Genomic DNA, 16,126 nt, shown 5'->3' with positions numbered 1-16,126 from the left:
TGTTCTTAATGTGGAGGCTGAATGTAAAGTTATCGGCATTTAAAGACATCTGCTGAATGGTTGGGGAACATGAAAGTAAGGAAAACTCCCTGTTCCCTCTCCGTCTCAGGGAGAATCCACCGCACTTAAAGACAAGCATGCTCTTATTTAAACTATTAGTTATTCAAGAGGAATTTACATTCGCAAAGAAATTTAAAAAAAAATAAAAGCAGTATTGGAATGAGGGTCAGAAACGGTGGCACAGACTTTTAAAAGTAGGAATCAGAAAAAGTACCAGAAATGTTAAATACTGGTAAAAAAAAAAAAAGATTTAAAATCAACTTTCATCCAAAAATGGGGACCCTTTTATATCAGGTCACAAAGTTAAGAAAAAAAACATGGTATAAATAAAAAAAATAAATCATGTTAGGTATTGAATTAAACATAAAAATCCTGACTACAATAGTATATAATCTCCATGTACAACCCCTAAACACAACTAAGTAATTTGATATTATTTTATTTATATATCTGTTTTCTTTTCCATTTGCTGTTTTTGGTTATTTGATTGTTTTTTTTTATACATTCATTGCCTTTATGGTATTGTCCTTTTCTGTTTATCGGTATTTAAAGTTATGTATAACTCTGCTTTGCTTCTCTGTGGAGCACTTAGTGAACTTTGTTTTGAAAGGTGCTATATAAATAAAGTTATTATTATGGTTATTATCCCTGAGATGAGATACTTGTGACTAAATGAGCATCCACTGGATTCATTGGCCTCCTGCATGCGGCCTGTGAGACAGCCGGGCCTCCACTCGGCACTTTCACTGCGTAACGATGTCATTACGCAACATCTCTGGGGCTCGATGAACCCAAACAACTCTGAGAGATCTTGTGTTGCCAAGGAGACCTCGTCAGCATCTCTTCCCCCTCCCGCCTCCCTCTTCTTCTGTTCCCATACATCCATTCCCCACATGTGCTTCCTGCAGATAAACTGCCCCTCGCTGCTGCTCTGTTCTCCAGCAGCGTTTGCCCTGAGAAACCTTTTACATGCCGGCATGAAAACTTGATGAAGACGACATGAAATAGTAATATGTTGATTTCACGGCCGGCTGAACGCGGCGCCGACGCAGCGTGAGTCAGGATGACGCGGCAGCTCGCCGCCGGTCCGCGTCGCTTGTACTTGAGAGAGAACTTCAGAATGGGAACCGTTTCACGCCACGTATGTTTTCACGTACACGTTTGTCTTGGCAGGCGTTGCATAACATTAAACAGTAAACACAGTGTGAGAAACAGGAGCATGACATTTACAACATGCACAATGTACAATAGAATAACGTGTACAATTTAAATAAAGTGCACAACAGATAACAGTATGTAGACAAGTGAAATGTAAGTGTAAAGTGTATTTAAATGTGAGGTATGCTCGTACTCAGTGAGAAAAAGCAGAATTTATCTCGTTGCCTGTTTTTCAAAAGTGACAAAAGGAATATCCTATTCTATTTGTCTGCTGTTTGAAAAGCTCTTCTGCTTTTTGTTGCATTTCCGGAGCTTTTCTCTGTATTTTCACCATGAAAACAGTCGCTTCGCTTCAGCGTTTTCCACGGCCGCGTCTTCCACGAGGGCTCTGCAAGCCTCCACTCTCAAGCGCCGGATAGTCTCTGATTTTCATTCTGTACTTCTCGCTCAAACTGGCACGATGTTGTGCTTCTACCGGCGAGAGCAAAGTCAGATGTGCGGAACTTGTGGATGTCACTGATTAAAGGGAACGTTCTGCGAGCTGCAGAGCGCCGAGCAGCATGTGGGCTCTTTGAACCGTCAGATAAGGAGGAGGAAGGGGAGGAGGAGGAGGAGGAGGAGAAGGAGGATAAATGTCAACAAAAGAGGCGAGCATCTGCAACCGAGTACCTGCAGGCCGGACGCCCCCCAGCTGCCCCAAACGACATGATAACCATGGAGACAAGGCCGATCGATGCCGACGTCCAGTGCTGTGGTTTAAGTACACAGACACAAGTCCGGCATCATCACAGTGAGTGTAAGTACAGACGGTCATATAATTAGGCACAGTAGACAGTAGTTTGTTGCTGTGCTACTCCAGATCGGTCTCAGGCTCAAAGGCACTTCTGAAAGGTCTCAGAGGAAGAGAAAGAGGATTCTGGGTTTTAGTTTAAGACCCGGGAAATCACTGTATATGTTCTGATTCATTTTTCCACAACGTTACGGTGGTTGGAAAATCCAGACACATGAACTTCACCTCTGCAATACTTTCTCATGTGCAGTTATGAATACAGACATAGAGGGAATATATATATATATATATATATATATATATATATATATATATATATATATATATATATATGGCAATAAAAGAGGAGATGGAGAGGAATCCTCATTTGTTTTCTGTGGGTGTTTTCATTTGGTTTGCACGTTCCACATTTAATCTGACGTCTGTTCTGCAGCGTGGGACTCGCACGTGTGTGCTCTTGGTCATGACTTGGTCTCGGTTTAATCCGTTGGTTCCCAGCGTAGGATAGTACTCGACTTAATGTACTGCTGGTGGATATGGGACGTGTTTAAAAGATGTCAGGGAAAAAAAGGGATTCATGTGGTTGGTGTTCACCTCGTGGGTGCAGGAACAAAAGCAGAACATCACCCTGAGATGTGAGCAGCTGTCTCTGCCATAGTGACACCAGTTCAGGCCCACACACACACACACACACACACACACACACACACACGCCCTCCAGTAACTTCCCAGATAACCACTGCACATCAAGCCGTCACATTGCATTACAGGACACCGAGCCATGCGCTGAGCAACACATGAACATGTACAGTAACCTACACTGTTTGCACCCGCCCACACACACACACACACACACACACACACACGCACACACACAGTTGTGGCCTGGGGCGATAAGCGAGGACGCAGCAGAGGAAACATAATGTCGCATCTCTCTCTCTCCCCGCAGACGGTCCTTGTGGGAGACAGCGGAGTGGGCAAGACCTCTCTGCTGGTTCAGTTCGACCAGGGCAAGTTCCTCCCGGGGTCCTTCACCGCCACCGTCGGCATTGGTTTCACAGTGAGTCCACGCGTCCTGTCCTCCACCACGCACCCTCCCTCTCTCGCATGTCCCTCCATCCCCTCACCCCCCGCCCACCCCCTCCTCACCCTCCCCTCACGCTGTTGACTTCACCCGAGTTGATGAGAAGGACATGTCACTGCGATGGGCTGTTTGTACTGAAGTCGGTGACGTGACAGTGAAGCTAATCTTCTCCGTTTTGTGGCTGCCAGTGAAGTGCAGCATGAATCAGTGGTGTCCTCCAGTGTGGGACGATGCATCTTCTCACTGCATGCATTAAGTGTGTGTGTGTGTGTGTGTGTGTGTGTTATTGTGGTTAATGATGCCACTGCTATGAGTAAGTCAGTGTGAAGACACAGCACTGCTAATGGAAGTCATGGCGGCAGGTTGTTTGCTGCTGTTTTAATAAAGCTGTTTTATGATGTTATGCTTTGTGGTGTGTGTGTGTGTGTGTGTGTGTGTGTTGGTGGGGGAGGGCGTTGGGGGGGGGGGGGTGAATAGGAAAGATGTTGGGCTCATTTAATGTATGATTCTTCGGCTGTGATAACTTTGGCTTCGCGTCATTGCCATTAGAGCGGCACGGAGACGAAGGCAGAAGTATAAACGTATAAAATTGGCTTTGCCATTTTGCATTAGCATGAGGTTAGTGTGTGATTCAAGCTTCAAAAAGGCCTCCGGGGGAAACTAAAGAAGTCACTCTGCTGCAGCTGCATGCATCTGGATTTAAAGTAGGGTAAGACAGACTCACATCATCTTTCTGTTTACTTAGAAAGAGCTTCATGCAGGTGGTCAAAATAAAGTGCTTTTTTGTTTGAAACACACACACACACACACACACACACACACACACACACACACACACACACACACACGCGCGCATATATAGGCATATATGTAGTTTTATTATGACCTTTCACCTCCATTTAAAGCTTTCTCAGATGCACTGATTCCTTAATAATCCCACTATTCATAAGGCAGTGAGTTCCAGTCGAACAGGCAGATATAAGAACTTAAGACTTTGCATAATTAATCCAACCACCCAATCAGCTTCATCCAAAGGAAGGTTTCATCTTCCTGTGCACGTGTGTGAGGGGTGAGATGCTGCCTGCAGCGTCCCCTGACGCAGAGAGACTCCTCCATGTGTCCGGACGATGGGTCGCACGTCAGTTACGTAACATGAAGGATCTCTGGCCGTCCATCGCGAGTCCTGCCGTCACCTCACCGAGGAGCGGCACTTGGCTTGAACACTGGGTGGAGACAAACACTGCGGGACTGCGCTCGTGTTCGGGCTCAGCGAAACCATCTTTGACATGTGTGACATGCTAATTTGATGGGATATTTTTAGAGTCATCTGTGTGATTGACAAGAAGAGACTTTGGACTGTTTGACCACGTGAGGCGAGAAGCCAATGGGTTGATGGAGAAACAGAAATGATATTTTAAAAGGAAATGGTTCATCAATGCATACATGGTTCAAGGTTTGTGCGCCATTTTACGCACCGAGAACAGTTTGTATCTGCAGGAGCTTATGCATCAGGGGTGTTTCCACCACCAGGTCCCAGATCAGCCAGTGCTCCTGCCGGGTCTCCGCTCTCCTCTCTGACCCGCTCCCGGATCGAGCGCCACCTGTGGCGGATGAGTCAGCCGTCGGCGCGCTTGACCCCTGCACAGCTGTTATTAGGGGACCGAGTCAGTCCGCAAACGCATGACGGATGTTTTCACTCACAAGCAAACAACCGCGCTGGTATAGCCTCCCGACGTCCTCACGCGCTCAGTTAACCATCTGCCCACGCCAGGACGCAGAGGAACGTTTCCGCCTGCTCGTCACCGCCTCCCTGCCTGGTGGCTGCAGACGCGCGGATTGTTTGTCAAGTTTTGACAGCGTCGCTTCCGTCTTTTCACAGCGCGATAGCGAGGTGTGATTTGTCTTCTTCTGCTGCTTCTTCTGCTTCTTCTGCTTCTACTTCATTCTTGTCCTCCGCCTGGTGATCATTCCGCGGCCACAGGCAGTAATGTTTGCAGAGGGGCTGGAGGCTGGCGGACACCGGGACTGAGCGGCGGACAGCTCGCAGACACCGTGCGCGTCTTTCTTGGACACATCTCGGAGAACAACTGACGCTCGGCTCCCTCTTCCCCCGGCGTCGCGATGTCCGCGAGAAAGACGTCGTTGACGGACAAGCAGGCAAAAAACGGCACGTCCAAATATGTGTTGGAGAGATGCGCTTCTGTTAACGAGTATTATGACGTTGCGTTCAAGGTGTGTATTTCCGTTTTGATTTTTTTGTTTTTGTTTCTTTGTTTCTTTGTTTGTTTGTTGTTCTTCGTGGCGCTAACAGGTGTCTAAACGTACTGTGGGGTGGACACAGAAACCCGCAGCAGCATCATGTTGGCTCTCCACGTTATGCATAATGAGGGAAACCTTTAACTGCCACTGGATTAGTGCGTCTGTCTTCATGCATCTGCTCTTAAAGGCCTCGTTCACTGACACCAAGTCATCGACCGGATGGTTAGATTACTAACAAGTCGAGGTTGCTTTGTCCGCCCTTATGATATGCGCAAATATTGGCTGAGGGTGTACTTGTTGCTCCCTCCCATACAATATGTATAAAAGCAGAGGCAACTTACTAACAATTAACGAGTAATTTACTGTTCAATAAAGACCGAGGGACAAAAAGAAAAGTTCCATTCAAGCTTAATTGTGCAGTTCTAGGAACATTGTGTGTTTGTACGGCTTGGCATCAGTGTGCTGGATGGATTGTATAGTCACACATCCTGTTGTAATTATATTGATTTAGTTTTGGATGCACGCTAAAAACAACCCGAGTTGAAATCCGAGAGTTGGCTCCAGCATCTTGAGTCGTCTCTCCAGAGCGTGGCATGTTATTGGCAGCTCAGACGCACGGTGAATCACAAACCCTCCATTTCCCTTATGATGGGAACTGACAATCGGGCCAAAAACCATTTGCACAACATGATCACCTGACTCAAGCATCATGATACCGCTTGTGAAACATTTCTTCTCGCTCAGTTGCAAATTAATCTCCTCCGCTTTCATTTCCTCTTCAGGGGGGGCTTTGTATTTGTTTATCATACCGCCATGTTTAAGCTGTCACACTTGTTGTTGTTGTTTTTGGCCAGCTGTAACCTTTGTCCCTCTTCTCTGGTGGGGGGGTTTGCTCCAGGTGATGCTGCTGGGAGACTCGTCCGTGGGGAAGACGTGCGTCTTGGTGCGTTTTAAAGATGGGGCATTTCTGGGAGGCAACTTTATAGCCACCGTTGGAATAGACTTTAGGGTGAGAGAGATGCTGCTGGACAGAACGCCTCATTAAAATGTGTATCATTTCTGCCTTTTATGCTATGTTTTCTTGTTACTACCACGGGGGAGGAGGGGGCACATTCAGCACCTGGAAAAATAACCTAATGATATTTATTAAGGCAACAAGGGATCCACTTGTTTGAGTCGCTGCGGCCCAATTATCACCTTATTTCCTCGCGGTACACTCCGTCATCCTGCGACGATAGCACCAAATGTACAAATCCTCTCGCCAATCAGTCAAGTTCACAGACCACTTGGGCTGCGAGGCTCTGTGGACGGCTGCGTAAATGTCTTGGCAGATGCCTGCCCACGTCTCTGTCTCCTGGAAAAGATTGGCTGCAGCTCCACTCGGTCCTGGAGGAATCTCAGAGTGCTGACAGACGAGCTGCTACCCAGTCACATATGCACACATATATACACGAACAAACACACACAAACGCAAGCAGTGAAATTCAGCACTGAAATTCAGCGCTTTGCTGAATTTTCTTGCAGATTTCTACTTCTCCCTCTGCAGGGATGAACATGCAAATAAGCTCGACCCCCAGTTCCCCTCCAATCAAGGCAAAACACTCACACTAATGGCAAGTCAAGTAGGGTGGTTTGAGGAGGAAAGTGTGCTGCATTAGACTGAGTGATGCACTGTCTTCTTTGATGGTGGGGAAGACATTATGGGGCGTAATGGATGTCAGGCCGGAGCGATGTGGACCTTGTCTATTCAGAAGCATCCGCATTACATCTCGGCGCTACTCAAGCGAAAGCAACAAGTCCTGCGGCCGCTACCCATTCATGAAAAGCTTTACCAAGGGAACAGACGCTGGTTTGCGCTGTAAAAGAAAAAAAGAACCGGCGGACTCGGTGTCACTCTATTCATTCAGAAGATCGTCTCTTCGTGGAGGGAGGGAGCGTTTCGTGTCCTGTGTTTTGAAAGCTGCTTCGGGAGCAGAGTCGTGTGAGAGGAGCCGTTGAGTCAATATGCTGAGGTTGTCCTCTGTGCATGGATGGGGAGGCAGGCTGTTGTGGCAGCTTGTAACATGGCCGGGCTATTTTCGGCACGCTTCCTTGTAGCAGTTACTCAGCATGCAGGCTCTCACGTCATAATTGAGAGGGAAAAATGGAAACCCATGGCAACTAATGCAGGGGTTGAACCATGTCCATACTGCCAAGGCAGAGGATTCAGCAGGTGGCAGCGCTCGCCTCGCACAAGCAGCCGAGGGTTTTTCTTTTTTCGTCAGCGCGTAGCATTTTCCCCATGGGGAGCTGTTTGTGATGACCTGTCACCGCTGAGCGCTGATGAAGTGGTTGAGGAAGTGCTGCAGAACATTTAGTAGTCGCACTTCCTCCTTTCTCTCTTTTGTTTTTGTCTTTCTGGCTGTGCGAGGTTGAGATGCGGTTGTGACCTGGCTTGTTGCCGTAGCAGGTCGTGGTAACACAACCTCCTTCCTCGCCCTCCCTCCCAGATGAAGCGGAGCATGGTGAAACCGGTGTTTTGTTATTGCATGTTGGCGCACGGATGACAAAATACCGCATGCTATCTTAACCATTGTTTCCACGCAGTCATCGATCACAACACTTAGCTTTTTTTTAGCGGGGTGCCTCAACTATTTTAAGTCAATTGTTTTCTTCCCAGGAAATCAGACCCCCCCCCTCCCCCCCAGGGGGCCGCAGGAAATTAACGGGGGAGTCAGTTGTTATGCTGTCAGTCGTCTTCCTCACTGTTGTGTAATTAAGTCTAATCTCAGGACCTTGTTGTTGAGTGGGTGTTGCAAATTACTTTCTCTGCCAGCATTCAAAGCCACTTTTAGTTGTCTTGTTTCTTTTACCACATGAGTGTCTTATCTTTTTTTTTTTTTACTCCGCTGAGATGATCGTCATTCATTTATGGGCCTTTTTCACGGCACTGCAGTCTGTAAAGCCCATGGCGGGCTGTCAGTCTCTCACAGCTCCTCTCATGTTTGCAGAATAAAGTGGTGGATATCGACAACCTGAAAGTCAAACTCCAGGTGAGAACGTGCACCTTTTTCCCCCAGACTCACAAATCACCTCATCCGTCTGGCAGCTATTGACCCATTTAAAGCCTCATCTGGTAAATTATGTAAAGCATCAAAAATAATCTGAACAGTAATTCTAAAATAATACTTGACCTGAATATGCTTTACACTCCCCTGACATTGTTTGCGTTGCCAATCCAAGTCGATGATAATGTAGAAGGCTGAGCGGCGGCAGTGTGCCAGCAGCAGGCTGTTACTCTGAGGCGCATACGCGTCTATCATCATAACCTGCTCGTTCAACACTGAGTGGGGGGATGCCGAAATTAGATTCTCCTGCCATCTCGAGTAAATCATTAGATTTTCTTTTCTTGCTGGGTCCTTGAACATGATGAAATCCTGTTATTATTTCCAAAATGGATTAGCACAATGTGTTTAAGTCTATATGGTAGAAATGAAGCTGAAGTGAGAGAAAACTGTTGTTTGTTTTAGGCTGACTGGATGAACAATAGAGCAGATTGATTAATGTAATATCGTCATTTTATGTCTTTTTAAACTAATTTGATAGGACCTGAAGACTGCACTCTGCCTTTAGCCAACTCAAAGGAATTTGAGGAAAACAGTCACGGCAATAAGAACGTTTCTTTTTCTTCCGCTTTCCATTAACTTCATATCATAGAGTAAATACATTTAAATACGGGATTAAAGCATAACCACACCAACAAGTGAACTTCACGAGAGTCAAAAGCTGCATTGGCAGTTAGATCCTACCGCTCAACACAATACGGACAGTAGACAAAAAAAATATGCTGTGTCTCCCAAAATCCACCAAAACATAGACGTTTATTTAGAAACTGTTTAGTAATACTATTAGACACAAAAAAAACATGATTAAATAAGTATACTATGATATAATCATAGCAAACGCCCTGTGAACGGGACAATCCCGGACAAACCGTACCGTTATTGCTACTTTGTTAAGCTAGGCTAGTCAGCCTAACTTTTAGCATCACTAGCTGTTTATATTCTCTACGACCGGCTACACTTGCTACCTTATTCACGTATAACGTATGTCCTTGTATATGGTGAACAAACTAAAAAAGATGTTAGTTCATATTTAATTAACAGTAAACAACCAGAGGGTACAAAACTAAAAGTAGCTTTAGCGGCTGGCTGTGGCTAACTTATCTGACCAGCTTGAACGGGCTACATTTTTCTACCTTGCCGTTTTAAATTTAAGTTATAGTTTTTTCAAACTCTGTTAAAAAAGAAAGTCAGATTCTGGTCTGAACTACTTTTGGACTAAATATATAGTGAGTGGATTTTGACCTTGTGGGTCGGTACGGTCTGTTTCTGCCTAAGTCATTGGTTGTGGAGAATTTGCTGCAAGTTCAGGATGTTCACTTTTCCCACGTTGTTGTGTAATTATGTGGTTTGTTACGCAGATCTGGGACACAGCTGGCCAAGAGAGATTCCGCAGTGTAACGCACGCCTACTACAGAGATGCCCAGGGTAACCTTTGCTTTTCATATTGCACTTCGTCGTGCGCTGTGTGTCTTCATGTGTGGGAAAGGGTGGAACCCATGTGCACTTTTCTTTTCATTAGTGTGCATAGAAAGTGTGAGTAGGTGTTGATGTGTGCGTTGCATAAGAATAAAGGTGTTCTGTTTCCTTTTGCAGCGTTACTCCTGCTTTATGATATCACCAGCAAGCTGTCGTTTGACAATACCAGGGTGAGACTATCAAATTACTTTTCCCTCCCTCCTCTCTCTCTCTCTCTCTCTCTCTCTCGCTCTTCATTTTCTCTCCCTCTCGAGCTGAGCGCTTCACTCTGTCTGTTTACATGCAAAATACTGTGAGGACCTCCAGCCTTTTCTCATAGCCCTCTTTGGAAATTACATGATGTTATCGTTCGCTTCGCTACACAGTCCCCAGTTTCAGTAATGAAAAGCAATAAAAGTGTTCAAGGATAAGAGTGACTCGGGCTCAGGATTGATTGGAGGACGGTAATGATACACAGCTCAGGAGGAGAGTGAGAATGCAGACTTTAAGTGGTGGTATTTGTTTTGTTTAAACACCAATCCCTCTTTCTTCCCCGCTCCTGTATCTGTCTGTTATACTTTCAAAGGCTTGGCTGACTGAAATACACGAGTATGCCCAGAAGGATGTGGTCATCATGTTGCTCGGCAACAAGGTGAGCAAAGCTTCCCATTTTTGCGTTGCATTAAAAAAAAAAAAAAAATTAAATAAAGAGGATAGCTGTTCTTTTAGCGCACGTTTAACACTCTTATCGCACTCAGGCAGACACGAGGATGCTTGAAAGCCAGTAAGCGTCTCCTCTGAGCAGCACATACGAACTCTCACTTAACGCGTACAAAGTGAAACGCTGTCTCCGCTGCGTTTGTGTGTCTTCAGTGATTTACGCCTTGAATTTCCCTACGTGAAAATAAAGTTCAACACACTCGATTTACCCTCCCCCGCCCCCGTCACCCAATGTTATTAGATCATTGTGACTGGGAAGGACGACAATCACAACCTGCCACAAAAGTGACTTACCACTAGCTCCAAGCCTCCCTCGCATGGAGCCATTTCATCTACAATGCTGCTGGTGATGAGTTTGCAGTCGCTGCTGATATATTTCTAAGCTCCCTCTGGCGGCTCAGAGAGGACTCACTCTTCTCCAGGGTCGGAGATGTCACACGGCGGCCGCTCAGATCGTTTGCTGCGAGAGCAGCAGGACTGGCGGCATCAGTCTGTGGGAGTGCTGCTCTTCTGCTGGAGGTTGATTTTCTGACATCTCATCAGTCTGAAGGGGCTCCGGCTCCGCAGTTAGCGGCAGATAAGAGGATGTGCAGTCTGACACAAGGGCGCATCGCTGAAGCTAATGGCACAGGGAATCTCTGACCCTTCACCTCCTCTATATGATGACATGTTGTTTCTCCCCTGCTGCTGTCTTGCAGGCAGACATGGCTGCAGAGAGGGTGGTGAAGACGGAGGACGGAGAGAAGCTGGCGAAGGTAATGTATGACGGCGCCATGCGGTCATGTTCTCTACAACACACTCTCCACTGGCTCCTCTGATGTTTTTTTTTTTCCATTGCAGGAATATGGTGTGCCATTTATGGAGAGCAGTGCGAAGACAGGAGTCAATGTGGAGCTGGCCTTTCTCGCTATAGCAAAGTAAGAGTTAGAGCTGCACTGATTAATATTTTATACCAGAAGTGGCTGAAATTACAATGTGAAAGGTGTAGCTCAGAGAACCATTAGCGGATTTCTTTAAGCTCTTAGTTTCCATCCATTACCCCCAAAGACTGGACATAAGTAGTGGACGTAGTCACCCTGACGGGCACCTTTGCTTTGAGGTCTCCCATTTTTAGGTCTTGAGTTTGCCGTTTTGGCCATCGCCATCTTGTTTTTTGCAAACTAGTTGAGACATGAGAGGGTGGAGCTAAGTACTACCAAATACTGAAGAGACATTCTTATGTGGCAAAAATGTTCTAATTAACTTTAATTAACTGTAAACGTGCTTCATAAGACGAAAACACTGGAACTCTCAGACTGGACATCGCCGGGGTAGCGACTTGTTAATCACAGGGAAGCCACGGCCTAAATCATACCCTACTTTATGATAATTTACTAAATGAACAAAATGCTGTATTCAAGAAGACTTGAAAACTAGACTATAAACTCATGTTTACAATGTTTACCGAGGTAATAAATGTGAGACGTAAAGTCATTTTCTCATAGACTTTTACACAATCAGACTTATTTCTGTAGCTAGAGGAGTCGCCCCCTGAAGGCCACGAGGAGGAATGCAAGGTTAAAGTATTTCCGCATTGGCTTCACGTGTCAAACCGGGAGGGTGCTGCCTGAAATATCCTTTTTAATCCTACACACTGGTCCCTTAAGGGGTTTATGATAAGATGCCTTCATTCATTGACTTGAATTATAAAATTAGATTTTGTGTGTTCTATTTAAGAGACGCTGCCTTATATCAAGACATTTTAGACAACAGGGACTGGGGACTTTTGACCTTAAAGGTCATTTCATTCTGATATTCCATGAAATACAAGTTATGTCGTCGAGATGTTTTTATTTACAGAGACTCGATTGGTTAATCTGTCCAGTGTTTTTATTCTGACTCCTAAATCATAGAAGTTTGTGTTCATGTTGTGGTTCCAATATGCTGGAAGCAACAGTAGTCAAGCAGACTTTTCTCTCCACCCAACCACATGAATGAGAGAAAACGACTGAATTAAGAAGACAGAGAGAGAGAAACACACACTTGGGGATAATACAAAGGAGTTATTTGCACTTTTCTCATTTCCAGGGTCATCTAAGAGTATTCTTCAAAACAAATATGTCACGCTTCAGAGGCTTTGTCTTCTTTTAAATAGTCCTCTAAAGTGTGAAATTAATGCTTCTACAACAAAAAACGCATCTTCTTGTAGTAAAAAAAAAAAGCCCAAACAAAATGAAAATCATTCCCAGTTTAGCTTGGGTCATGCTTCTGAGGTTTCACATAAAAGGTTTGTTTTTTAATCCGCTTCATGCATACAGCCGACATCTCTCAGCAGACTCACTCTGGTCTTCTCTGAGTATTTTTATACTTTCCTTTGACTTAGCATTAACGCTTCCCTCTGGTTCCTTCAACTAATCTTTACACCTTTTTTTTCCCATGCTGTTTTTTTTTTTTTTCCGAGCTAATGTATTCGTTGTTCCTGTTGACTGCTTATAATGGGATTGTTTCCTGTGGATCTCAGATGGGGACTGTGTAATTTCTGCTTTTGATTCACTTCCTTGTGCACAAACCTTTAGTGTTGAAGGCCAGAAATATGAACAGGATTGTTTTTTAGTCTAAAACTGACTGATTGCGCAGCAAGTTCCCAGAGATGTGGAAGAAAGTACTGTGTGATTTGCTTTCTTTATATGTATTTTAAGTGCACGTTAGATTTAAATGACTCATGCCAAAGGCATTTTGATTAAAACTCAGTACAGATAGATGTTTCTCTCCCTCGCTGGCTTGCTCTTTTTTTTCTTCTTCTTCTTCTTATTTTTTCTCTTCCCTTCTCATTTTCTTGATTTGCTCACCCTGTGTGCTCCATCCCACACATCCACCCCCTCCGTCTCCAACTTCCTGTGTGTGTGTGTGTCTCTCTCTCTCTGTCAGGGAGCTGAAGCACAGAGCGACACAGCAGCAGAATGAGCCCAAGTTCCAGATACACGACTACATCGAGTCTCAGAAGCACAAGTCTGGCTGCTGTGGCAACATGTAGCTGATCCTGATCACCAGGCAGTGAGAGACACACAGAGAAAGAGAGCGAGGGAGGTAAAAGAAAAAGAAATAAAAGAGTCTGCTCTCTTACGAAAAGCTAATCCCAGCAACAAAACCTGAGGAGCAGACGACCTCGTCTTCACCGCTGAGGTTTTAGCTTGAATGGAAAGTGAATCTGGATTGGCCGCCATCCCTAATCTGAAATGTGAATTTAAATGTCATGTGTAGAAATGTCTGTGGTCTTTGTGGTGACAGTTGTATCAAACTACAAGTCAGGAGTTGCAAATCTGAAAATGCAATATCCATTTGCAGGGACAAACCGAAAACACGCTCATCATTTTTTATTCTGCATCGCTGCCAACGTCTAATTATTGGTTGGGGATGAAAAACACGGGGCCCTTGTGATTTGTGTTAATCCGAGTGTTTTATTTCGGGGGAGGAGGCGTCTGCCCGGTCAGACGCGTTGCACTAAAGGTTTACTGCGCCGTTAAATTCTTCTTGAAAATATCTAAACATTCAACAACAGCTCAGTTTTCAGCGGGCCCATCTGTCGTGTTCACTGCCACTGAAACAGATCCGGCTCACGTCAGCGTGTCTTGCAGGGGCCAACATTTGTAATAAAAGACCTTTTGGGCTAACAATATTTGTATAAGTTAAGCGTAAGTATTTTGACAGTATTCAACTTGCCTCAGAGAGTCATGCAGTGTTATGTTTGCTCGTGCCTTAGCTAATTACATTAACTTGCTAACACATCGCTAACATTAGCTCGCTAACAGCAAACTTGTCCCATTTCATCATCCTTTTTAATTGTCGACTGCAGTCCCAGTAGACATTGAGTGTTGAAGTAATCCTTGTACGTGCTGAAATTATCATCTTTACTTGCAGTGTGTTCGCTCTCGTAATACATCATGGTTGGCTCAAAATTACTCACACATTGAACCAAAATACGTCTAAACGTAATTTGCGACAAAATACATCTCCCTGGAAACATACTTCACAACGTTTCAATGTTTGGAGGCGTAGATTTTAGGAGGCAGGGCTGTAACATGTTATGCCAACGAGAGTCTTTGTGATATGTGAAGAGCACGTGGCAGGTGTTTTAGTTTGTAGTTCAGCTTGACTTCCTGTTTGTAATGAAACTGTGTTTGGTTGCTGTCCAACAGAGCATCAGTAACCCGATGGTGTCCAAAGTCAGCTCACCTCTTTGACCTTTGTTCGGTCCAGCCAAAAACACTGAAAACAAAGTCCATATTTAATCTCAGAACTGTCACCTTTCCCATCCTCTAGTTTGCAGTTTAAACAATGAGTAGGACTGTTGGTGTGGATATAGCATTTTTGCCCTGCAGCTCTTAGTTTGTGTCCATCCCTGTTTTACCAGACTATGAACTGAATCCCTTTCGGCCTTACAGTCTTCATCATTATTATTCGCTGACTCAGCGTGTTTGAGAAGTGGACTTCAGTCTCACAGTCAGATTGTAGCTAAATGATCCCGTCTGTTCCCATCTGTACTGCTGTTAGATAGAATAAAGACAACTTTTTGAGGGCGCTCGCCCACTGTGTGTATGTCTGTACATTCAATTCAGGGCCGGCCAGACTTCATTCAAAGTCCTGAACATGTAAATGTGCTGGAGAATCGTCCCACTGCTGGCTTCACACAAAGAGATAATTATCCTCACATCTTTGGTTCGAGATTCCTCAGCATGCCAGTTTCCTTTTACCATTCACACACACACACACATGCACACATGCATTATCAAACAGTGTTGTGTCCCCTTTCACGATGGATGTTGTTGTTTAGACTGTTCCGAAAGCTTTATTTGTTCACGCGTGTTCGTGTAACTCGTTTCTTTGTACAATGCTCATCATGAATGTCTGCTCGATGTCCCATTTGTCCCTCTTCTGAGGCGTCACGGTGATCACAAAGTGCCATGAAAAAGTGCTTTGTTATCATATTACTCATATAAAAAAAAAAGTATATTTTGTAATGTTTGTGGTGTTGTTTTATTGAAGTCAGTCTTGTCTGTTTGTTGTGTGAGTGTGTGTTGGGCTTTTGGAGGGAAGCACTGTAAGTCACAGGATGTGCTGAGGTTAATGAGCCACTGTGTGGCAGCAGCTACACTGTTTATTCTCTCATATGTTGCACTTTAAAAACAAGGATTTTATCAATTAGACGCGCTCAGCGCGTGTGGATTCTGTATTTTAGAATCTGTCAGGTGAAGTTAGTGGACGTCGTATGGAGAAAAGTCCTAATTAACTGTCCTGGGCTGTCCACCCGAATGCAGCGCTCCCACTTACACACGAGTCACACTGACACATCCAGGAGCGAAGGAAAAAAAAACCGACTTCCCATCAACTTAACTTACGGCAGCCCTTAAACATGCTGCAGTTTTCAGGCTGACGCTGCGGTGGCATTAAATTCCCAGGTTGTGCTGAGCGATGCTGTCTCTGCCCTCTTATCAGGTCTGGAAGCGTCCTCAGCTGAAA

At 44.9% G+C, this 16,126-nt stretch overlaps 1 protein-coding gene across 1 annotated transcript; it reads left to right on the top strand.

Moving 5' to 3' along the window:
- Positions 1-4,391: 4,391 nt before the first annotated feature.
- Positions 4,392-15,842, top strand: LOC137786910 (ras-related protein Rab-37-like). The gene is made up of 9 exons (XM_068579052.1): positions 4,392-5,324; positions 6,250-6,360; positions 8,342-8,383; positions 9,814-9,880; positions 10,049-10,101; positions 10,497-10,562; positions 11,329-11,385; positions 11,471-11,547; positions 13,538-15,842. The coding sequence occupies exons 1-9, from the start codon at positions 5,214-5,216 to the stop codon at positions 13,641-13,643; spliced, it is 690 nt and encodes a 229-aa protein (XP_068435153.1). The 5' UTR covers positions 4,392-5,213; the 3' UTR covers positions 13,644-15,842.
- The last annotated feature ends 284 nt before the right edge of the window (positions 15,843-16,126 follow it).

The sequence above is a fragment of the Clinocottus analis genome, unplaced genomic scaffold, assembly GCF_023055335.1.
Source record: "Clinocottus analis isolate CAN_PGR_092001 unplaced genomic scaffold, fCliAna1.0.p SCAF_16, whole genome shotgun sequence".
Lineage (NCBI taxonomy): Eukaryota > Metazoa > Chordata > Actinopteri > Perciformes > Cottidae > Clinocottus > Clinocottus analis.
The sequence above is the reverse complement of the archived record's forward strand: the minus strand, read 5'-3'. Positions and strand labels throughout refer to the sequence as shown.